Source organism: Anolis sagrei, chromosome 6 (assembly GCF_037176765.1).
Source record: "Anolis sagrei isolate rAnoSag1 chromosome 6, rAnoSag1.mat, whole genome shotgun sequence".
Taxonomy (NCBI): Eukaryota; Metazoa; Chordata; class Lepidosauria; order Squamata; family Dactyloidae; genus Anolis; species Anolis sagrei.
The window spans coordinates 34,515,717-34,541,319 of record NC_090026.1 but is presented as its reverse complement, the minus strand read 5'-3'; the positions used below and the strand labels follow the sequence as shown (position 1 = coordinate 34,541,319).

At 42.8% G+C, this 25,603-nt stretch overlaps 1 protein-coding gene across 1 annotated transcript in view; it reads left to right on the top strand.

The window, feature by feature from the left end:
* Nucleotides 1-24,353: 24,353 nt before the first annotated feature.
* Nucleotides 24,354-25,603, top strand: part of TBX21 (T-box transcription factor 21) — a 69,249-nt gene continuing 67,999 nt past the window's right edge. Inside the window, exon 1 of the mRNA XM_060780905.2 lies at nt 24,354-25,189. Coding sequence (XP_060636888.2) covers nt 24,603-25,189 — 587 coding nt within the window. The 5' untranslated portion in view covers nt 24,354-24,602. The remainder of the gene's footprint in view (nt 25,190-25,603) is intronic.

Sequence of the window (25,603 nt, the reverse complement as noted above, 5' to 3'; positions counted from 1 at the left end):
CAAATCCTTCCCAACATAGGGAGGGAAATTATAGAGGGAACATTATCTTCCCACATTCAATAGAAAGAGGGAGAAAGAACTTTTATTAGAGCCATTTTGTCTTTAAAATTCTGAGAGCAAACTTTCAAATTGAACAGCTATATTTTTCAGGCCGATGTGTTGTTGAAGGCTTCCATGGCCAGAATCACTGTGTTGCTGTGAATTTTCCGGACTGTATGACCATGTTCCAGAAGCATTCTCTCCTGATGTTTCACTCACATCTATGGCAGGCATCCTCGGAGTTGTGAGGTCTGTTGGAAACTAGGCAAGTGAGGTTTATATATCTGTGGAATGCCCAGGGTGGGAGAAAAAACTCTTGCCTGGTTGAGGAGGGTGTGAATGTTGCAACTGGCCACCTTGATTAGCAATGAATGTCCTTGCAGATTCAAAGACTAGCTGCTTCCTGCCCAGGGGAATCCTTTGTTTGGAGGTGATAGGTAGTCCTGATAGTTTCATGTCAGGAATTCCCATGTTGTTTGAGTGCTCCTCTTTATTTACTGTCCTGTTTTTAGAGGTTTTTTAGGCCGTTTCTGCTAAGAACAAACATCTAATATCCTTTGTGTGCATCTAGACTGCAGAATTAATGGAATTTGATGCCACTTTAATGGTTGTAGTTCAATGCTATGGAATATGGGAGATGTAGTTTTAGAAAGTCTTTAGCCATCTCTGCTAGACATTGCTAGCGTATCACTACATTACATATTCCAAGGTCACACTCCATCGAGCTATGGCAGTGAAAGTGGTGTCAAACAGCATTGATTCTATAGTGCAAAAGCATTCTCTGAGAGCCCATGTGAAAGGAAGATTCAAGCACCACCTGCCCTATAATGCAGTTTGAAATTGCATTATATGAGTCTACACTGACCATGCAATACAGTTTGAAACTGACTATATAGCGGTGTAGATGGGGAGTCGATTCTTCACTCAACTATGAAGATCATTGGGACTGAATTCACACCTCCAAAATAATTCATCCTTACCTTGATCTGAGTCCGATTTAAATGCAAAGCATTCCTCTGGTTTCAAAGTGAAAGCACTTCTTTTTGATGCCTATGGGATTTAATGTGATTAAGGGAAAAAAACTTTTTACCCTGCAGTTTCTAGGAAAAACTGGATCTTTCCAGTTTGTATCATGTGCCTGAATTGGAATTAGGGTGGAATTGGGAAATTGAATAATTCAAGGATGATATGGATTGGTGAGTAGTTGCCTTGGCATCCAAATCCAACAAACATGGTGTTACTATTTTTTTGTTTTTGTTTTTCTAGCATTCAACGTATGTATGCGGATATTCACATATTCAAAGTCTGAGATTTTCTGCCCAGTAAGAGGTATATGTGTTAGGGGCCATGGTGGTGCATCAGGTTAAACTGCTAAGCTGCAGAACTTACTGATTGGAAGGTTGGCAGTTCGAATTCATGGATGGGGTGAGCTCCCATTGCTAGCCCCAGCTTTGCCCACCTAGGAGTTTGAAAACATTCAAGTGTGAGTATATCAATAGGTATCGCTTCGGTGGGAAGCTCCATGCAGTCATGCTGACCAAATGACTTAGAAGGTGTCTAAGGACAACGCCGGCTCTTTGGCTTGAAGACAGAGATGAGCACTACCCCCCAGAGTCAGATACAACTGGACTCCACTAGACTTAATGTCAACGGGAAACCTTTACCTTTACCTTTTAAGGGGTGTATGTTATTATGGGATGGGAGAGCTAGCCAGTGGGAGTGGAGGTGGATGGTAAGACTGACAGGAAAACAAGAAGGATATTACTTAATAGTTTATACATGTAAATTTGCATGCATTTTGGGAAGGGGAGAAAAACCAGCTGTGGTCGTATGACCTAAAATTATCCAATATAGCAAACACGTGAACATGCCAAAAATTTGGCATTTCATACTGAGGTGACTTCAAGGGGAACTGTGTGGCTTTCAAGACCAAGTATTATATTAATGGGGTCAAACCAGGGCAGAATACTGTACTGCACACTAGAACTGGGATACAACCTTTGTAAGGATTAGGTCTGGATGACTCTGTTCCAGGCTCAACACAATCTACCTTGGAGGTTTGTTTGCGAAACTGGGTTCCTTGGAGGAAGAACAAGATAGAAATGTCACAAAACAGAAAATATACTTTCAAATACATTTTTTTTCTGGCTGAGACAGAACAGCTTATGATGTTGGTTACTCACTTGAGTCAAGGTGCATAACATCCAAAGTTAGCTAGGTTATTCTGGCAAATGCCTGTTTCCATGCCTGCCAGTAAAAATACAATGATAAATCAAATCATTTGCTGCCCATTTGCAATGCTCCAGATTCACTGACCTTGGTGGTTGACTCACCATGCTTTATAGTAGGGCTGATCCTTGGCTTCTGTTTGCCCTGGTGTCCATGTTGAAGTTTCAACAACTTGTCCTGGTCACAGTTCCTAAGTCCTAAAGGCCTTTTGGCAAATAAGCTACAATGAAAGCTAACGCTAGGCTAGCGTTTCCAAATTTTTGCTAATGCTGCAGCACACTTTTTTCCTGAACTAAAAGTTTGCCTCTTGTTGTTTCCCCGTACACACACTTGCATAATATTAACTGTTTTATGATGTGGTTCTTTGCCTCGAAACTAAGTAATATGTTGGAGGAAAGAATATAATAAACAGCTTTAATTGGAAACGTACTTTTTCGCTGTGTCAAGACTTGGAATTTCCACCTCAGTTCCTGCATGAGTCATTGGCCTTAATGGGCTACTTTAATAGAAAAAGTGACTCATTTAGAGATTTAGCAGGCAACCCCTTTTGAGAAACAGGCAATTTTGAAGATGCCAGCCACAAATGCAGGCAAAATGTCCAGAGAAAATGCTACTAGAACATGGCAATACAGCCCAGAAACCTCACAGCACCCCAATTCAGCTATATTTAGGTAGCTTGTGTGTTGTTTTTAACCTGAAGAGGAATGGTCCAATCACACCTTATACAGTAGAACCCCTACATAAGACTGTTCCAAAATAAGTACGTTTTAACTTACAAATCCTTACTCGGTCTAGAGTGATGTTTTTTACATACGAATGCTGTTTTGACCTATGAACAATGCAAAAGAGGTCTCTTTGTCCCCTAACCAGTTCTAACAGCAAGGCAGAGAGACAAAGCTTGGACTGGACTTCTAGCCAAAGCACCTCTGGCTCTTCTTGCAAGGCAGAAATTCCAGCTCCATGTGATTGCTTCCTCTGAACATTTTGGGAGGAGTCAAATCCAGAGAGTCCACTCCAGAGGTTGCAGTCCATCCTGTTGTAGCAGAGGCTCTGCCTAAACAGTGAGTACAGGGTTTCCAGCAGACCGGAGTAACCATTGTACCTCGTGGCTCAGTGCCTCAGCCTGCATGTCTTTGCCTGCATGCTCTTCACTGCTTTGGGAGATTGCTATCCACCAAGGAAATTTGGATTAGTTCAAATGTGTGCTTTTAAGTCCTGGTACTGTATGTTTTGCTTCAAAAAGAAAGAAAGAAAGAAAGAAAGAAAGAAAGAAAGAAAGAGAGGGTGCAAGAGAGGGAGGGAAGGAGGGAAACTGGAATGGCGTACATTGCGTATGTTATTCTTGCAGTTGTAGCAAAGTAGTTAAGTGAATATCATTGATTTTGTTTTCAAGTTTAGGACGTGTCATTCCTAGGAGGAAGTATTCTGGTTTAAGTTGGATTCTTATTTTCAATATTTTCTGAGTTATTTCTTGAACATTTTTCCAATAGTTGCTTGCAATTCTGCAGGACCACCACATGAGGTAAAATGCACCCACATGTGTTTCACATTTCCAGCATTTATCTTGTATATTTTTGTAGCATTTTTGCCAACTTTTGGGGGTTTTTTTTTCCATTTCCGGAGGGACTTGAAAAACTGAAACTCACTTCTGATGTGAGAGAATTGGCCATCTGCAAAGATATTGCCCAGGGGATGCCTGAATGTTTTGATGTTTTACCATTCTTGTGGGAGGCTTCTCTCATGTCCCTCCATGAGGAGCTGGAGCTAACAGAGGGAACTTATCCATGCTCTTCCTGGATTTGAACCTGCGACTTGTCAGTCTTCAGTCCTGCCGGCACAAGGGTTTTGAGGGGTAATATACCACCAGTACCAGTTTTCTTTCAAATTGTATGAATAAGCATACTTTAATTTATTGTTCCAAAGTCTCTCCCATTCTTCCAATTTTATGGAATGTCCAATGTGGGCAACCCATTTAGTCATACAAGCTTTCACCTGTTCAATTTCTGTCACCCATTTCAAATTAATGACTAATAACATTTCAATGCATTCCAATGGGGAAATTTGCTTTGAGATAAGAATGTTTTGACTTAAGAACATGGTCCCAGAACAAATTAAATTCTTACATCAATTATCACTGTATCGAGAAGTGGATGAATGACCCAGCTCCAGAAAAGAAGGGATGAAATCAAGGAGAAAACCGCAAATATGGGAGAGATGTATCAGTCAGCCTCCTTTTAAGAATAGTATATTCCCTCATTTAACATATTTCAGCTCATTGGGAACAGCTGTATAGCACTAGCCAAATCTGGACTAGCTAAGTGTATCTTATCTTTCCAGTGTGTCATGGACTCTAGGTAGCCATAATGACCTTAAAAAGCTCCCCAATCAGTTCTAGCGGATCAGTATTGCGGAAGATCCATTTTTAAAAACCCAAGTTGACATTGATTTCAGCTGATCACTGTCACCTTCAGTTGTCTGCTGTAGAGGGAAAGGTACTGCAGCTTCCTCTTAGAAGAAAAGTTTTGGGGACAAACTGGAGATGCATCTCCTCCACTCTAGTTTTAAAATACTGCTTTTCACAGCAAGCTAGATTTTGGGAGGGAAGAAGGAGGAGAGAAGCAGCTCTATAAAATAGAAGACATATATGTGATTATTTCTTTCAAAGATGTTCTTTTTTTTTCATTACATGAACATTTTGGTAGCAAATAAGCATGAAATCATGTGCACTGTGTAGTTACTAATGTATCACAAATGGCCAAAATATTGTGGAAGACAAGATGTTGTTATGGCCGAATTCACTCTGAAGTTTAATCCAATTTTTAAAACTTTGATGAAACCTATTTGAACCTATTTGAGAAATTGGGTTCACGCTCCTTGCATAGCTCATTTAATGTTTAGACAAAAACCCAGAATGGATTTACCATCCCACCATTAAGGATAGAGGGATGAAGAAATACTACATGAAGGAGAGATGAGACATGTTACTTCCAGTTAGTAAAGCCACAGCAGTTATTTATTTATTTATTTATTTATTTAAGACATTTCAACCCTGCCTTCCTCACCCTGAGGGGACTCAAGGTGGTTTTACATACAGGCAATGATTTGATGCCTTAAAACACAATGCATACTTAAATAAATAGAATTTTAAAGTAGATTAAAAACAATTAAAACATTTAAAAAAACCAGTACATTCAGAATTAAACGTGTAATCCACGAGTGTAATCTGAGCCATTCCAATGATCATTGCACATTGTTCCAAGTCTATCTATTGCACAAGTTCTCCAAAGACTTGGTCACAATGCCGTGTTTTCACTCTCTTGCAGAGGGTCAGGAAGCTAATATCCCTGGGGAGGGAGTTCTACAGCTAAAAGGCCACCACTGAGAAGGCCCTGTCTCTCATCTCCACCAATCATGCCTGCGAGGGAGGCGGGACCAAGAACAGGGCCTCCCCAAATGATCTTAAACTCTGTGGTGGTTCATAGAGGGAGATACGTTAAGACAGATAAGCTGGGCCAGAACCATTCAGGGCTTTATAGGTTAAAACCAGTACTTTGAATTGTGCTCGGTAGCAGACTGACAGCCAGTGGAGTTAACATGACAGAAGGTGAGCAAACTGGCTGCCACCCATTGGACCATTTGTAGCTTCTGAACAGTCTTCAAAGGCAGCCCCATGTAGAGCACAATGCAGTAGTCTATTCAGGATGTAACCAGAGCATGGACTCCTGTGACAAAGTCTGACTTCTCAAGGTCCGGGCACAACTGGCACACAAGTTTTAATTGTACGAATGCTCCCCTGATCACCGCCGAAACCTGGGGTTCCAGGCTCAGTGATGAGTCCAGAAGAACTCCCAAGCAGCGAACCTGTGGTTTCAGAGGGAGTGTAACCCTGTCCATCACAGGCTGTAACCCTATACCCTGATTGGCCTTACAGCTGACCAGGAGCACCTCTATCTTGTCTGGATTCAATTTGTTGTTGTCCAATAGAAAATCACAAGGCCATATTGGATAATGAAAGAGTAAAGGCATGGAACAGAATCAACAAACCAGAGCTTGGAAATACTTCTCTTTAGAACCCATGCTGACTAGAAGCTTCTGCAGCAAAACAACATTTCTAAGCTTTGGAACAAGGACTATTACATGGAACAACATCATAACATTCCCATGCTTTGTTTCAAGGACTTTTATGTAGGAACTTAAGATGAATACTTTATGTGGACTTGAGCCTACTTCATTCTATCCTCATTCATGGTTAAAGAAGAGGAAGGCAAAAAACAAACAAACAAAACAAACCAGGGGTCATTTGGCATGAAATACTAAAGGTACATTTTATCACTATTCATAGTAAAGTCAGAGACCCTTCTCCTTAAATGTATGCAGAATAAACACAACAACCACAGTAGCTGTGGAAAGAAAGACATTTCCCCGGCATAAACAGAGCCTTTTGAAGAGCCCTTGGGTTTCGTTGCCAGGATTCCATGGTCATGTATTCCGGAGGTTGTGAGTCAACAATGTCTGAGCACCCAAGTTTTGGAGCCATTGTTCGAGACAAAGAACAGATAAGGCAAGCTTATATACAGCATGGCTTTTTTCCCAGCAGAAAGGAAAAGCAGAACTTTCTTCCTGGAAAAGACTCAACAGCTTCTAATGTTTATCACTGTAAAAAACAGAAAACACCAGATCACAATCTTGTCTTTATTTTTGCACAAATCCAGCTTTTCAGAGAATAACTACATCCCAAATAGATTACTGCAACTCACTCTATGTGGGGCTGCCTTTGAAGAGTGTTTGGAAGCTATGAATGGTCCAATGAGCAGCAGCCAGATTGCTCACTGGAGCGGCGTACAGGAAGCATACAGCCCCCCTGTTATATCAGCTGCCAGTTTGCTACTGAGTACAATTGAAAATGCTGGCTTTAGCCTATAAAGCCCTAAATGGCTCTGGCCCAGCTTACCTGTCTGAATGTATCTCCCCCATGAACCATCTCAGTGATTAAGATCATCCAGGGAGGCCCTGCTCTGGGTTCCTGCCTCCTTTGGAGGTTCGACTGGTGGGAATGAGAGACAGGGCCTTCTCTGTGGTGGCCCCTCGGCTATGGAACTCCCTCTCCAGTGACAGATCTGCCCCCTCCCTCCTAGCCTTCAGGAGAAAGGTAAAAACTTGGCTGTGGGATCAGTCCTTTAGAGAACAGGGCAGTGCAATTAACAGGTGGGGTATACATAGAGTAAATAAAACAAACAAAGAAACAAATAAATAATTCACTTAACAAGAGCTCTCTGTACTATTAAAATCAACTTTGGAGCACAGCACAGTTATTCTTCTGATGTTATTTATGGGGCAAGTATGCAAATATTTCAACACAGAAAGACCAAATAACCCTATGTAACAACATTTGAAAAAAATCTGTTCCTGGTTTGAATGCATTATTTCCTGTTTAATTGTGCATTACTTACTCCAGAAACTTCATTTTTGGGGCTGCCATTCTTAACCCTTTTCAATGTGCCATTTTTAAACTTTCATATGGCATTTTCAACCTTTCGTGCAGACCGCAAAAACAAAGTTTTTACAGTTTAATAAACTTTTGCCATGTTTTTATGATAGAACCAACTTAGGAAATGACATTGATAATCCAGGAACAAAAATTATGTTGTATAGTGTAAAATAGATGGGGGAAAGAATAATAGGTGTTATGTTCAAACAAGCCTGAGGGTAGAAACGTTTCTCAATGCCAACATGTTTGTTCTCTCATCCCAGAAGTGTGAAGGCCGTCATAGTGCAGTGGGTTAAACTGCTAGCTGCAGAAAAACTTGCTGACCAGAAGGTTGGCAATTCAAAGCAACAAATCAGGGTTACCCTTAGCTTCTGCCAACCTAACAATTCGAAAACATGTAATGTAAGTAGATCAATAGGTACTGCCTTGGCAGGAAGGTAAAGGACAGCCATGCAGCCATGCAGGCAACACAACAAGGAGGGTCTATGGACAACAGGCTCCTTGGTATGGAAAAATGGAACAAGAACATCTCCCCATGGCCAGGGTAGAGCATCACCTCCAGATGCCGGAAATGGAAAGGAAAACCTTTGCCTTTGCTTGTGTACTGTATGTCATTGTTCACTGTATACAAGGCATTGAATGTTTGCCTATATATGCGTGTGCTGTCGCACGTTGGGCCTGTGCCTAAGACTGTAGACAGGGCATAAATTCCATGTGCCCAATGGGACGCCGGGGCTGCCTCAGATTAAAGGCCCTTGGATTTCCTTAAAACAGAGTCTTTAGATTGCTTAAAGGTTCAACAATGTTCTTTATTAATGAAAACAAACAGGTACTTTAAAGCTTTCTTAACAGTCTATTGGCTCTCTCTCAATCTTGTCCACAGGGAACAGGCACTATCTTCATAAACTGTATTTTAGCTCATAGGGAAATCCCTAACTTCTAATCTGGGCAGTCTGTCTTTGCCTCTGTTGGCGTGGAGCCCCTGCACCCGGTACCAACTGCTTCTGGCTTCCGCGAGTGACCCTTACCAAGCAGAGCTTTGTAGACTTCCAGGGGGAAAGGAGTTCATGTTTCGGTGATGGCTGGCTTAAGTCCCTCAGCAAAGAAGCTGTAGGGCTGTATATCTCCCTGGCCAAGCCGTAGAAGACGAAGCTTTCTACAGGAGCTCTTGGTTTTATGTCCTGTGTGAAAGGCTTCTCTGTGTGGACTGAACCCAAAATGGCTCCTATTCCCTCTAAAACCCAAAAAGTGGGCGGGACCAGGGAACCTAACTATAATTGACAGGTGGCTTGCCCTATGATTGCAGGCAAAAGAAGCCACCTATCTGCAGAGTCCCTGAAACTTAGGACTACAACAAACATTCAGTGCAAAGCAAACAAAATTGGAGCTCCTGGTACAGCTGTACCTGCACAATGCGTGTATACTGTAATCCTCTCTGAGTCCCCTCAGGGAGATAGAGCAGAATATAAATAAAGTGTATTATTATTATAAAAGTCATGTGCCTCTCCAAATGTTGTTGGAGTGCAATTCCCAGCAGTCCCCACCATTGGATATGCTGGTAAAAGCTTCTGGGAAGTATCGCCAAACAACACCCAACTCGGAGGACTCACTGGTATAGCAAATGCACTCTTCATATGCTTAGAGGCATACCACTCTCTTTCCATATTTCAAAATATATTCCTGATATTTTAAAAAATGCAGAAATACTGTAACTAGATAGCAATATATATATATATAAATAAAGTGAATGATAGGAGAAACTGAGACATTCCATTGGTTTTGGGCTGGAATCAATCAGTAAGGCTTTCCTTTTTTTCCTTTTTTTTTTTTTTTTGGAGAGAAGATCAAGAGGTGGTTGTTTATAAATTTTCCAGGTTTGCTTCAAACCAGAGATGAAAACGAGCACAATAGGCAACAGCATCCATTCATGACACTTTCAGCTTTTAACAATATTGCCTGGCTCCAGATTTCTTGGTTCTCATTTTGCCTGGGTTTTACACATCCCCTCATAAAAATCCCAGAGCAAAACAGCTGTTTTCTTATTTCCTCTCTCATTTTTTGTTCCCTTTCCAAGATCCTGGAACCTTACAGCGCAACTTGCAAGAAGCCGGAAAGAGAGTTTGACATCCAAAGAGGAAGAAGGCAAAGAAACCCTTCCAAACAATGGAAGTTGTGAATTGTCTGAGATGGATGCTAAAGTCTGTCTGATGGCGCAATACACAACCCAGGTGGGTTGGGGAGGGGGCTCAAATTCACCCATCAAACCGCCCTTGCTTACAACTTCACAGGGGGGCACCCTTTGGTTTACATACATCCAGGCGGATTTTTCTGCTGGTCATCAGGATGTCTGCAAGCATTTCCTGACCTAACCTTGCAAAGCAAAACAGGGATGAAGACAAAACAGGTGATTGTGAAAACTTTCAAAGTCTGAATTACAAAAGTACCCTTGATGGCTAGGTCTGTCTGACACTCTTCCCACTTGCCCCACTTCTATCTCTTCCTCCCTCCCTCTCTCTCAAACACACCCCTAATGACCAGCAGACAGAAATTCACCTGGTACAACGCTGGCTATGGCAATCATATCCAATATTACTATTTTTGTGTCCATCAGCAGTCTTTTTGCCCCTGTCCAAAACAAAAGCGATAATAAAGCTTTAAGTTAATGAATTATTGCATTGTCAAATAGCTGAAGATAAATCACTTTCTCTACATCTTGGGTCTGCCTCAGATCACTTAAAATGGGATAAAATGGAGAAAAGAAAAGAATGGATCCTATATAAACAGTACCTTGTCTATGATTAATATTTTTTATTTTCAGTTTACATATTCATAAAAAAGGAATGAAACAAATGTGTATGTATGTATGTATGTATGTATGTATGTATGAATTTATTTATTTATCATTTCAGAAGCAAATTGAGGGTACAGTTATAATATATTTAAAAACACCAACAGAGTTAAAAACTTGACATTACACTAAATGTCCTTTGACCAGAAGCTGGCCACTTGGAATGCCTCTGGTGTCACTGTAAGAAAGTCCTCCATTATGCGTGTGACACGGCTCAGGCTGCATTGTAGTAAGTGGTTTGTGGTTTGTCTTCTCCATACTAGCATATCATGGACTCCACTTTGTAGTCCCCTTTCTTAAGGTTGGCCCTGCATCTCGTGGTGGCAGAGCGCAGTCTATTCAGTGCCTTCCAAGTGTGCCCAGGAGGGAGTCTCTCATCCAGTAACAGTCATGGATTGAGGTTCCGGATTTTAGCCTGCCACTTTTGGACTCTCGCTTGCTGAGGGGTTCCTGCAAGTGTTTCTGTAAATCTTAGGAAGCTATTTCTTGATTTAAGCCATTGGCATGCTGGTTCATATCCAATCAGAGGGTGGGCCGGAGATGCCAATTCCTTGGTACTTTCATTACAGGCTGCTACTTTCCGGCAGATACCAGGTGGTACAATACCGGCTAAACATTATAATTTCTTCAGTGGTGTGGCCATAGACATCCTGTGATAATGCAGCATGTCTCATTAAGTGCCACATCCACCATTTTAGCATGGTGACATGACATGTGTTCCACACTGGTCATGCATATTCAGCAGCAGAGTAGCAAAGTGCAAGGGCAAATGTCTTCACTGTGTCTGGTTGTTATCCCCAGGTTGTGCCAGTCAGCTTTTGTATGATATTATTTCTAGCATCCACTTTTTGTTTGATAGTGAAGCAGTGCTTCTTGTAAGTCAGAGCACAAACCAATACAATACTTCCTAACATATATACAATATTTGTATTTGGTTATACTCTCCCCTCCTTCCATCCCTCCCAATTTAGTGACTTCTCATCCCTTGGGTTGGAGACATTCATATATAATTCCATTCCTCCTTCCTATTACATTATTTTTCTATTCTTCCTTCCAGCCTGATATTTATTATTTATAAATCCCCTACACTCAGGCATGTAGCTGGGTGGGGGGCTTGAGGGGCTTCAGCCCCCCCCCCTGAACTTCTCATGGTGGTCTGCGAGAAGGCCTTACTGGTACATTATTTAAACAGTTATGTTTATTTATATCATGATCTGATCACCATGCTCAATATATCCCATATGCATGGGGGTATTGGGGTAATGATACAAAAGGTTTGCTAGGGTAGACTCAGCCCCCCCCCCCCCAATCAAACTCAGCCCCTCCCAAATCAAAATCCTGGCTACGGGCCCACCTACACTGATTCTAACAGGTTAAATTGTGAAGCCTTCTGTAAACACTTTTCCTTCTTTCTTTTTTAAACAAAGTTTACAAATGGTTCCTAGTCTTTGATAAAGGTTTTTTGTGTTTTTTTTCATTGTTCATCATTGCTAATTTGTCAATTTTTGATATTTTAAAGACTTTAACCATCCATTTTTCTATTGGGTTGCTGTGAGTTTTCCGGGCTGTATGGCCATGTTCCAGAAGCATTCTTTCCTGATGTTTTATCCACATCTATGGCAGGCATCCCTAGAGGTTGTGAGGTCTGAGGATGCCTGCCATAGATGTGGGAAAAACATCCAGAAAAATTCCACAGATATATAAACCTCACTTGCTTGGTTTCCAACAGACCTCATAACTTTTGAGGATGCCTGCCATAGATGTGGGTGAAACGTCAGGAGAGAATGCTTCTGGAACATGGCAATACAGCCTGGAAAACTCATAGCAAGTAATTCCGGCCATGAAAGCCTTCAACAACATATTCTTCTATTGCTGAATGGTATACCCTCTTCCAAAACTGTGTGTATAATATTCTTGCTCCTACCTTGTCTAAATTATTTTCCTGAAATTGTAAGCATCCCTCAATAAGTCAATCAATACATCATCTAAAATAACTTCTGTTATTTATATATTATATTATATTATAATATAATATTAGTAGTATGTTAATTTTTTTGGTAAACAAAATCCAACTTGAGGGTGAGGAAGAATAGGTTTTAACTACTTCCTATTGCTTGTTGTTTTCAAAAAGGAGCAATACAGGTTTGTACAGCTGTCACTGAGATAAGCACCAATTATGTGTCTTCTGTTTTGATATCCTCTTTAAATAACTCAATACCCAGGTGAATTGAAGATGGTATCTTTTTTTAACTTGAGTGATAATTACAACAGTCTCCTTAAAATTTAGCATGTAGGAAGATAAGCAAAAGAAATGCATGAAATCTACATCCCCTACAGCTATTAGCAATATTAAGATATGTATTACTTAACCTTTGTGTTGTAAGGAGCCAATGATATTGTTGGGGCAAATCTTTTAAATTGCCATTAGTCTGGTTGGAAGATTAAATTCAGTCTGCATTGTTGTGGGAGAAAGGAAAGAAGGACAAAGAAAGAGAGAGTGGTGTGTGTAAGACAGAGCTGAACCATCTTTGGGCCCCTTACACAATACAAACATAGCACTTCAATTCCACTGTAACGGCCATGGCAAGTTCCTGTAAAATTCTGACTTTTTTTGGAAGTACTTGAGTTCTCCGGCTAAGAATTCTACGTTTGTTGTTGTTGAGTCGACTTCCACTTATGGCAGTGTTTCTCAACCTTTCTAATGCCACGACCCCTTAATACAGTTCTTCATGTTGTGGTGACCCCCAACCATAAAATTATTTTCGTTGCTACTTCACAACTGTAATTTTGCTCCTACTTTGAATCGTAATGTAAATATCTGATATGCAGGATAATTTTTCATTCACTGGACCAAATTTGGCACAAATACCCAATATGCCCAAATTTGAATACTGGTGGGGTTGAGAGGGGTTGATTTTGTAGTTGTTGGGATTTATATTTCACCTACAATCAAAAAGCATTCTGAAACTCCAGCAATGATGGAAGTGAACCAGACTTGGCACTCCCATGAAAAACAGAAACTACTGGAAGGGTTTGCCATTGACCTTGAGTTTTGGAGTTGTAGTTTATCTCCATCCAGAGAGCATGTGGACTCAAACAATGATGGATCTGGATCAAACTTGGCAAAATACTCAATATGCCCAAATGTGAACCCTGGTGGAGTTTGGGGAAAATAGACATTGACATTTGGGAGTTGAAGTTGCTGGGATTTATAGTTCACCTACAATCAAAAAGCATTCTGAACCCCACCAATGATGGAATTAGGCCAAACTTCCCACACAGAACCCCCATGACCAACAAAAAATACTGTGTTTTCTGATGGTCTTTGGCAACCCCTGTGAAACCCCCTCGCAACCCCCCCAGAGGTCCGGACCTCCAGGTTGAGAAACACTGACTTATGGCAACCCTGGGAATGACAGACCTCCAAGTCACCAACAGCCTTGTAGGTCCCCTTTATCTATCTTTTTATAGTCCATGGTATCTGTCAAACTCTTCTCGATCATCACATATTAAATTATTTTCTTCCTATCAGCTTTTTTCAATGTCTAGCTTTCACAATCATACATAGAAATGGGAAATAGGATAGCATGGAAAATCTTAATGCTTGTATTCAATTATACATCTTTACATTTTGGAATCTTACCTAGTTCCTTTAAGGCTGCCGTTCCAGCTCCTAGTTCAGTTTTGATTTCTTGACTGCAGTCTCCATTCTGATTAATGACTGAGTCATGGTATCAAAACTTTTGAACTATTGCTGTGTCTTCATTATCTACTTTACAGTTATGTAAATATAATCTATGGCTATGTTTACTCTTAATGCTCAATTGTGAACCAGCCTTTGCACTTTCATCTTTGATGTTCTTCAGTAATCATTCCATGTCTTTTCTATTTTCTGCTAGCACTACGATATCATTGGCATATCTTAAATTGAGGCTCTTCTGCATACAAATTAAACAGACAAGATGCTAACGCTCAGCCTTGCTTGGCTCTTTTGCCAGTTTGGGGGCCACTCCTTTGCTCTCTTTCTGTTCAGGTTACTCATCAGGACAATCAAATCCCATGGCACATTTATTTCTTTAGTAGTGATCCATAGTTTTTCATGATCTATACCAGAGTTCCTCAAACTTTTTAAACAGAGGGCCAGGTCAGTCCCTCAAACTGTTGGAGGGCTGGATTATAATTTGAAAAAGACATGAATGAATTCCTATGCACACTGCACATATCTTATTTGTAGTGCAAAAGACACTTAAAAACAATACAATAATTAAAATGAAGAACAATTTTAACAAATATAAATTTATTTGTATTTCAATGGGAAGTGTGGGCCTACTTTTGGCTGATGAGATAGGATTGTTGTTGTTGTTGTTTGCTTTCAAGTAGTTTCAGACTTAGGTTGACCCTGAGCGAGGGCCAGGTAAATGATCTTGGCGGGCCACATCCGGCCCCCAGGCCTTAGTTTGAGGACCCCTGATCTACACTATCTACACTATCAGCCGCCCTGAGTCCTCTTGGGGAGATAGGGAGGGCTATAAATAAAGATCATCATTAACAACAACAACAACAACAACAACAACATTTATGATGGTTCATAGACCCATCAGTGAACAGTCATTAATACATTCTCCCATCTCATTGTATAAGATTAATATACATGGTTTCAAGTAGTACCCCTATCCAAGGGTAATTTCTTTCTGGTCCTTGATTCCACTACAAGGAATTTTGCCACTATGAGGGTCACCCTGTAGCACTTGTCCTCTAAAAGATATCTAACCATCCCCTGCGGCTGCCCAGGAGGCTGATCATGTGGGACAAAATTGGATATAAAAGTTGGCTACGTTGCACTGTGTAATATCGGCACTTCAATAAAATGTGTTCTATTGTTTCTACTTCATTTCCTTCACAGGGACATAGTCTTTGGGAGGAAGGAATTCCAGACAATCTGCCTCTTAGCAGCTCTGAGGTAAATACATTTAAACTTGCCTTTGTAAAGAATCTGTGATATTTGATCACTGTAAGGCTTTTTTGATATTCACCTGTCTTAAATTGCTCTCTGTATGGATAGTTTAGGAGCCCCTGGTGGCGCAGAGGGTTAAAGCACTGAGCTGCTGAGCTTGCTGATCGAAAGGTCGCAGGTTCGATTCCGGGGAGCAGCGTGAGCTTCCGCTGTCAGCCCTAGCTTCTGCCAACCTAGCAGTTCAAAAACATGCAAATGTGAGTAGATCAATAGGTACCACTCCGGCGGGAAGGTAATGGCGCTCCATGCAGTCATGCCAGCCACATGACCTTGGAGATGTCTACGGACAACGCTGGCTCTTCGGCTTAGAAATGGAGATGAGCACCACACCCCAGAGTCAGACATGACTGGACTTAATGTCAGGGGACTACCTTTACCTTATGGCTGGTTTAAGACTCTGGGGAAAACATGGTGAATTTGAGCAGGCTCTAAGCTCTCCTGAGACAATGTCCCACAACCTTTACTTCAGGGATTCTTGTGCCATTATTATTATTATCTGTAAAGCACTGAATTCAGTGCCCGATTTAGGACAAATGAGGCCCTGTGCTAGTTAACTCATGGGAGTTGTAGTTTGACAAGATCTTTAGCCTTCTTTGCCACAGGGCTGGAGTCTCACTAAACTACAGTCTTAGAAGAGAGATTGTTCATGCTGATTTAAAATCTATGAGACACAGAGAGAAGCAGGGAAAAATGTACCCAAAATGGCCTGTGTATGGTTTTTTTTTTGTAAGTATATCTCTTTCAGATTAAAGCAGTGAACCCTTTGGGAGAAACATCCTGTCAAGGAGCTTTAAAATCAGCATTTCAAACCTAGATGGCTTTTATGAAAACTGATTTGAGAAGGGAATGCTTTTGATCTGACTTGCTGCAAAAATCGTGCCAAGTCTGTGGGAGGTTTCCTGGGTCATCCCCTCAGTTTGAGTTCCACCTCTCTTTAATATTGGACCTTCCAGCAATGAAGAAAGATTGATGACAATATACGTTGCTGTGAGTTTTCCGGGCTGTATGGCTATGTTCCAAAAGCATTCTCCCCTGATGTTTCACCCACATATATGGCAGAAACATCAGGAGGGAATGCTTCTGGAACATGGACATAAAGCCCAGAAAACTCACAGCAAACCAACAATTCCAGCCATGAAAGCCTTTGACAACACAATGATAATATGTTTGAGTTATCACTTGACTTTTAGAGAAGATTACAAATTCTTGAACTGGTCAATCTATGAGTAAGAAAGATGTTTGAAATATTATATCAAGTTGAAGGTAGACTACAGAGTTCCCTTCTTCTGCATTTTCATAACAACACTGCATGGTAAGCCGAGCTGATGCGTAGAATAAAATTAAAATTAAATCGGGGGGGGGGGGGAATAGAAAAATGAAATTTCCATCAAACGATATATTTTCTGTATTGTCAAAGGCTTTCATGGCCGGAATCACTGGGTTGTTGTAGGTTTTTTCAGGCTATATAGCCATGTTCTAGAGGCATTCTCTCCTGACGTTTCACCTGCATTTATGGCAAGCATCCTCAGAGGTAGGCCATATAGCCTGAAAAAACTTACAACAACCCAGATATATTTTCATATTCCACTGAATCCCAGTTCTTATCTGGTGGAAGAAATGTAAGTGCCCCTCAAACAGAATCATCCAAATGAGAATCAAAGCATATCATTTCTGTTTCACATGTTTCTGATGAAAAGGATGCAAAATATTGAAAAGTTCAGCAACATATTATGTTGTAATATCGCTGCATCCCAGTTGGTATTGACCTGAGTTGTCTTTTGGATGGGAAACCACAGAGGAGGCAACTGCTAGTTCTAGTTCTCACACGTAATAAATTACTTGAGATGAAAAATTATATGTGACAGTCAAAGAAAGAGTTAGGCTGCATCTTTCCAGATGGTAAGAGCTGTTTGGCACTGGAATATGCAGCCTGGGAGTGTGATGGAGTCTCCAGGAGGGTTTTAAGCAGAGGTTGGATGGTCATCTGTTGGGTGTGCATGGCAGAATGGGGTTAGATTGGATGGCTAGTGTGATCTCTTCTAATGCTATGATTCTATATTATTATGATTCTATGAAATTCTGCATCTCAGGTATGTCACTTTAGGCCACAGATGGAGACTCACATGACTGAACACTTCTTCATTGGAGTGCAAAAAACCTCCCACATTACGTCTGCTCATGTATAGGGCAGGAGAAGGCACTTGTAGCTCTGAATTCGGCATATAAAAGTATTTGAGCCCAGAACTCTCCCCCCCCCCACCCCATTAATTGGCTCCTTCTTTGTTCCCAATTAGAATCATAGAGTCGAAATAGACCACACAAGCTATCCAGTCCAACCCCTGCTATGCAGGAAAAGCACAATCAAAGCACCCCCGACAGATGACCATCCAGTCTCTGTTTAAAAGACTCCAAGGAAGGAGCGCCCACCATACTCTGAGGCAGTGAGATCCACTGTTAAAAATTACCTGTGTGAGTATAGTGAAGTGTGCAGTGCTGAGCATCTGTTATGCCCATTTAGAGTAATGATACAAAATCCAAAAAATATTCACATAGGTGGCTGAGAGAGTCGTGCCTTTGATTTCTGGTGATTCAGTGCACACAAACTTCTTTAAAAAATACACAAAAATCTTTAAAACACTGCCTCAAATTACCTTCAGCTATTTATGGTTGCTATGAAACATATATACATTTTGTGTTTATAGAGTTGGGTCCTTATCTCCAAGAATCTGGCCTTGACATATAACTTGAGCATTCAGTGATAGAGCCTGACACTTTAGAATTGTGTCTGGTATTTCTAAGGCTGGATCTACACTGCCCTATATCCCAGGATCTGTTCTAATTATCTGCTTTCTACTGGGTTATATGAGTCTCCACTGCCAGATAATTTGACATAAAATTATAATCTGGGATCAAATCCTGGAATATAGGACAGTGTAGAAGGGGCCCCAGATGATCTGCTTATCCCAGATTATTTGGCAGTGTAGACTCATATAATCCAGTTCAAGGAAGATAATCTGGGATCAGATCCTGGTATATTGGGCAACCTCAGAGATGCTCAGAATTAGGCTGAACAAAAAGCCACAGCATTGCTTTTTGCAATGTTTTGGGGACTGTGCCCACTGTGCCTTGTATCATGCTCTGTCTTTATTTGGTCCCTCCTACACTACCATATAAAATCCAGATTATCTGCTTTGAACTGGATTATATGCCAATAGAGACCCATATAATCCAGTTCAAAGCAGATAATGTGAATTGTCTGATTTGATCATCTGGGTTATATGGCAGTGTAGATCCAGCCTCATATAATCTAGTTCAAAGCTGATAATCGGGATTCTATGTGGCTGTGAAAATAGGGCCTAAGTGGCAGCAAGGAGAATTAAAGCAAGTAATCCACATTATCATATGAGTCTACACTAGGCATGGGCAAACTTCAGCCCTTCAGATGTTTTGGACTCTGACTCCCATAATTCCTAACAGCCGGAATTATGGGAGTTGAAGTCCAAAACCCCTGGAGGGCCGAAGTTTGCCCATGACTAGTCTACACTGCCATATAATCTACAATCATAGAATCCTAGAGTTGTGGGCCATCCAGTCCAACCCCCTACCAAAAAGCAGGAAAATCGCATTCAAAGCACTCCCGCAGATGGCCATCCAGCCTCTATTTAAAAGCCTCCAAAAAAGGAGCCTCTACCACACTCTGAGGTGGAGAGTTCCACTGCTGAACAACTCTCACAGTTAAGAAATTCTTCCTAATGTTCAGGTGAAATCTCCTTTTCTGTAGTTTGAAGCCATTGTTGTTCTGTGTCCTGATCTCCAGGGCAGCAGAAAACAAGCCTCCTCTCTATGACTTCCCTTCACATATTTATACCTGGCACTCATCATGTCTCCTCTCAGCCTTCTCTTCTTCAGGCTAAACATGCCCAGCTCTTTAAGCCACTCCTCATAGGGCGTACTTGATCATTTTAGTCGCCCTCCTCTGGACACATTCCAGCTTGTCAATATCTCTCTTCAATTGCAGTGCCCAGAATTGGACACAATATTCCAGGTGTGGTCTAACCAAGGCAGAATAGAGGGATAGCATGACTTCCCTGGACGTAGACTCTATTGATGCAGGCCAAAATCTCATTGGCCTTTTTTTGCCACCACATAACATTGTTGGCTCATGTTTAACTTGTCTACAAGGACACCAAGATCTTTTTCACACGTACTGCTCTCGAGCTATGCATCACCCAATCTGTATCTTTGCATTTCATTTTTTCTGCCTAAGTGGTGTATTTATTTATTTATTTATTTATTTATTTACCTTTGGTATTTATACCCTGTCTCTTCTCAACACAGGGGACTCAGGGCGGTTTACATTTAATAACGACATGATGCCAATACATAAAAATCACAATAGTAAATCCCAACTAAAATACATACAGCAATAATTTAAAAAAGTGAATACAGAATTAATTAAAACCATAAACAGTATTGCAATATAAACAGCTGTAATGTCATTCCAGTTGATATCCAGCTAAAGTGCTCCTTAAGTCTGTTGTCCGAAAGCCTGGTCCCAAAACCATGATTTTAATTTCTTCCTAAAGGCCAGGAGGGATGGGGTCGATCTTATCTCATTTGGGAGTGTGTTCCATAGGTGGGGGGCCAAAGCTGAGAAGGCCCTGTCCCTCGTCCCCGCCAGACGCATTTGCGATGTTTGAGGAAGCAAGAGCAGGGCCTCTCCGGATATTATTAAATAATGAGGTGGGATGTAGAAGCAGATGTGTTCGGACAAGTAAGCTGGGCCAGAACCATATAGAGCTTTATAGGTCAAAACAAGCACTTTGAATTGAGCTCAGAGATGAACCGGCAGCCAGTGGAGCTGACATAACAGGGGGGTGGTATGTTCCCTGTATGACGCTCCAGTTAGTAATCTGGCTGCCGCCCGTTGGACTAATGGGAGTTTCTGAACCGTCTTCAAAGGCAGCCCCACGTAGAGCGCACTGCAGTAATCTATTTGGGATGTAGCCACAGCGTGGACAACTCTAGCCAGATCAGACTTCCCAAGGTATGGGCGCAGCTGGTGCGCAAGTCTTAACTGTACAAAAGCTCCCCTGGCCACCGCCAAAACTTGGTATCTTGCATTTGTCACTGTTGAACTTCATTTTGTTAGTTGCAGCCCATCTCTCTTAATTTGTTAAGATCATTTTGAATTCTGCTCCTGTCTTCTGGAGTATTGGCTATCCCTCCCAATTTGGTGTCGTCTGCAAACTTGATGATCATGCCTTCTAAGCCTTCATCTAAGTCAGGGTTCTTCAAACTTTTTCAACAGAGGGCCAGATCACAGTCTCTCAAACTGTTGGACGGTCGGATTATAATTTGAAAAAAACATGAATGAATTCCTATGCACACTGCACATATCTCATTTGTAGTGCAAAAAACACTTAAAAACAATACAAAAATTACATTGAAGAACAACTTTAACAAATATAAACTTATTAGTATTTCAATGGGAAGTGTGGGCCTGCTTTTGGCTGATGAGATAGGATTGTTGTTGTTGTGTGCTTTCAAGTCGTTTCAGACTTAGGTTGACCCTGAGCGAGGGCCGGGTAAATGACCTTGTAGGGCCGTATCCGGCCCCCGGGCCATAGTTTGAGGACCCCTGATCTAAGTCATTAATAAAGATGTTGAACAGGACTGGGCCCATTGCTCTCCTTCCAAGAAATAAACATCTTCTGATTTTCTGCCTGCAGTCTATGACGGTCGTAGTCTTTGCGCCTAGAAATACAAAGTCTGTCACTGCCTCCACATTTTTGATGTTGAACTGCAACCCAGCTTTTGCACTTTCTTCTTTCACCTTGGTTAGAAGGCTCCTCAACTCCTCCTCGCTTTTGGCCATCAAAGTGGTATCATCTGCATATCTGCTCCAGTGAGCAGTTAGACTTTATTTCCTGGAGTATGGACTGGTTTGATCTTTTTGCGGTCCAAAGCACTCCCAGAATTTTCCTCCAGCACAATTGGTATAATACCAAGTTGTTGTTGTTGTTTTTTACTCTTGTGGGTTTTCTATACAATACAACCTAAATGGTTCCGGCCCAACTTATCTATCTGAACGCATCTCTTTCTACGAACCCTCCAGGAACTTGAGATCATCCGAGGAGGCCTTGCTCTCGATCCCGCCTGCTTTGCAAGCATGTCTGGCAGGGACGAGAGACAGGGCCTTCTCGGTGGTGGCACCTCAGCTGTGGAAAACCCTGCCTAGGGATATTAGATTAGCCCCCTCCCTCCTGACCTTTCGGAAAAGAGTAAAAACTTGGCTCTTGGAGCAAGCATTTGGAACCTCGGAATAGATATACAAACTTGAATCAGAAATTTTATTTATTTATTTATTTATTTGCCTTACTTATATACCGCTGTTCTCAGCCCGAAGGCGACTCACAGCGGTTCACAACAAATACGAACAGCAAAAATTCAGTGCTACGGTATAGAAACAGTTAACAACCTAACACATTACACAATTAATAAACAGTTACTACAATACCCATTCACTGTCGTCTCGTCATCAAAAACATGTTCCAGATTCGTCATCCATTGTTCCATTCCAGTGTTCATTAACCAATCATTGCATTATTCGAACGCCTGCTCAAACAGCCAGGTCTTCACCTTTTTGTGGAATACCATTAGAGATGGTGCTAGTCTAATGTCCGTAGGAAGGGCGTTCCACAGCCGAGGAGCCACCACCAAGAAAGCCCTATCTCTCGTCCCCACCAGCCGAGCTTGAGAAGCAGGCGGGATCGAGAGCAGGGTCTCCCCGGAAGATCTCAAAGTCCTGGTGGGTTCATAGGCAGAGATGCGGTCGGATAGGTAGCTTGGGCCGGAACCGTTTAGGGCTTTAAAGGCCAACGCCAGCACTTTGAATTCAGCCCGGTAGCAGATCAGTAGCCAGTGGAGTTGGCGCAACAGGGGGGTTGTATGCTCCCTGCGCTCCGCTCCTGTTAAAATCATGGCTGCCGAGCGTTGGACTAGTTGGAGCTTCCGAGCTGTCTTCAAAGGCAACCCTACGTAGAGAGCGTTGCAGTAGTCTAAACGGGATGTAACCAGAGTGTGGCCCAAGATGATGTAAGGGATGAGGATTCGAACGAGAGGACATAGTTCTTTGCTTTTAAATTGTTATTATGCACTGTTTTTATGTTTAAATGCACTATAATGTTTTGGGTTTTTTTGGGGGGGGGGTTGCTTATTAATGTATGTATTTTTATGGCATCGAACTGTGTATAGGGTTACAGCCTGTGTTAGACGGGGTTACACTCCCCCTGAAGACGCAGGTTTGCAGCTTGGGAGTGATCCTGGATTCATCGCTGAGCCTGGAACCCCAGGTCTCAGCGGTGGCTGGGAGAGCTTTCGCACAATTAAAACTTGTGCGCCAGCTGCGCCCGTACCGTGGTCAGATCCGACTTCTGCGTCCGACTTCATTTGAACTTCATTTACACCAGAGTGGGCATGCAGTCTTCAAGACCATTTTGGTATTACCAAGGGTTCCCATGCCATTTTTGGGAGAAGCATTCTTTTGCTCTCAGTTGGCCAGTAACCTCTCCTCAAACCTCTCGGAGAGAAACTGTTGGTCATGTGGCCACATTTGGGAAGTCGGATCTGACCACGGTGGTCCACGCTCTTCTCACATCCCGGTTGGATTACTGCAACGCACTCTACGTGGGGTTGCCTTTGAAGACTGCTCGGAAACTTCAACTAGTCCAGCGAGAAGCAGCCAGATTGCTCACCGGAGCGGCGTACAGGGAGCACACCACCCCCCTGTTGCGTCAGCTCCACTGGCTGCCGATCCAATTCCGAGCACAATTCAAAGTGCTGGTTTTGACCTACAAAACCCTATACGGTTCCGGCCCAGTGTATTTGTCCGAACGGATCTCCCTCTACATCCCACCTTGAAGTTTAAGATCTTCTGGGGAGGCCCTGCTCTCGACCCCGCCAGTGGCACAAGTGAGGCTGGCGGGGACGAGGAGCAGGGCCTTCTCAGTGGTGGCCCCCCGCCTGTGGAACTCACTCCCCGGGGAGATCAGATCGGCGACTTCCCTTCTAGCGTTTAGGAAAAAACTAAAGACCTGGGTGTGGGACCAAGCTTTGGGCCATGCTGACAACTAACTAAAGGACCTGTCGATAGAGAAGGAGAATGGAATGGAATGGATATATGGACTCTGATATATGGACTCTGACATGAGATTGTTTTTATGATTTTATTAGGTATTGATGTTTTATTTTAATTGTCGAATTGTTATATTTTGTATTGTTTGTTGTGTGATTTGGGCATCTAATTGTGCCTTCCCTGTAAGCCGCCCTGAGTCCCCCCCCCCGCCCCCCGGGGTGAGAAGGGCGGGGTATAAGTAAATGAAATAAGTAAATAAATAAATATACCGCCCTCGCCTTCGGGCTGATATGGGCGGGATAGAAATAATGTAAATCAATAAATCAATAAATAAATTCGCTTCTGACACAATAAATAATCCTGGCAGAGTAGAAAGGCTGGCAATGAGAATCTCCTTCATCCTGGGACAATTTGGAAGAGCCCAATGCCTCCCAGTTTGAGCGAAGCCTTGTAACTTGCCAAAGGCCCAGGCGAAGCAAAGAAGAAGAAGAGTGGGCGTGTCCTGCAAACTCTCCGCAGCCAATGAGAAGGCGAGCTGAGACCAGATCGGGAAGGGGTCTCTTTTAATAGGAGGCCGGATTTCGGAGGCAGCGAGGAGGAGGATGCGCCGGCGGAGCAGCCACGAAGCGGGGAAGACGCGTTCCCCGTGTCAAACGCGGGGCAGCGATCCGGACCTTCTGAACCTCGTTCCTTTCATTCCCTGCACCAACTTGGTCCACTGAAGCACCACAGAACTGAAGGCGATGGGGCGGAGGAAGGGAGGAAGCAAGTAAAGAAGGCGACAAAGTAGAGCAAGGATTGGAAACTTCTGTCCAGAGGGAGAAAGGTGCCGCTTGGTTTTGACTCAATGGGCGCCTTGGATTCCTTCGCCGGAGGAGGAGGAGGAGGAGCAGCCGGGGCAGGAGGAGGCTCGGGCCACCCCACCTCTTTGAGCAGCATGCTGAACGGGGCCGAGAGCCAAAGCTTCGCCAAGGAGCCTCCCGATCTCCCGGCAACTTCCAAAGAGACCGAAAGCGAGTTAAAACTCGGCGTCCACACGGAGCGCTTCTACTACCCGCAGGAGCCGCCGATGCAGAGCAATGTGGGGCTGAACTACATGGGGCAAGGCGGCTTTGGAGCGGGAAACGCGGCGCTGCCCTCCCCGGGAAGGTTTCTCGCTCCTCCCGCAAGCAGTTGCGCTTCCTACCGTCCTCCGCCGCCTCCGGGGGGCTTCTCGGCGCCCAGCAGCGAGCTCTACCCGAACCCGGGGGAGCTCTACCCCGGAGAGAGCGGCTACCCGGCCCCTGCACCGCCTCCCGCCTTTCCCCGAGGGCCACTCTACCCGGTGCCCGGCTACCAGGTCTCCGGCAAGGTCCAGGTCGTGCTCAACAACTACCCGCTTTGGGCCAAGTTCCACAAGCACCAGACCGAGATGATCATCACCAAGCAGGGCAGGTGAGCAGCGCCAAGAGGGGGGCACAGAACGGGCACTCCTCCCCGCCCGACACTTCGGGTTCCCCAACGGTTTGGGGACTTCGACTCCCAGCAGCCTTTGTCGCCTTTGACAACGATCAGGGATTCTGGGAGGTGAAGTCCTACAACACACCTTCAGGATCAAAGTTTGGCATTGGTATCCTTGAGTGCCTTCAGGTCTTTTCCGACCTAAGGTGAGACTTAATAATAATAATAATAATAATAATAATAGTTATCATCATCATTATCATCATCATAACAAAACATCTTCAGGATCAAAGTTTGGCATTGGTATCCTTGAGTGCCTTCAGGTCTTTTCCGACCTAAGGTGAGACTAAATAATAATAATAATAATAATAGTTATCATCATCATTATCATCATTATCATCATCATAA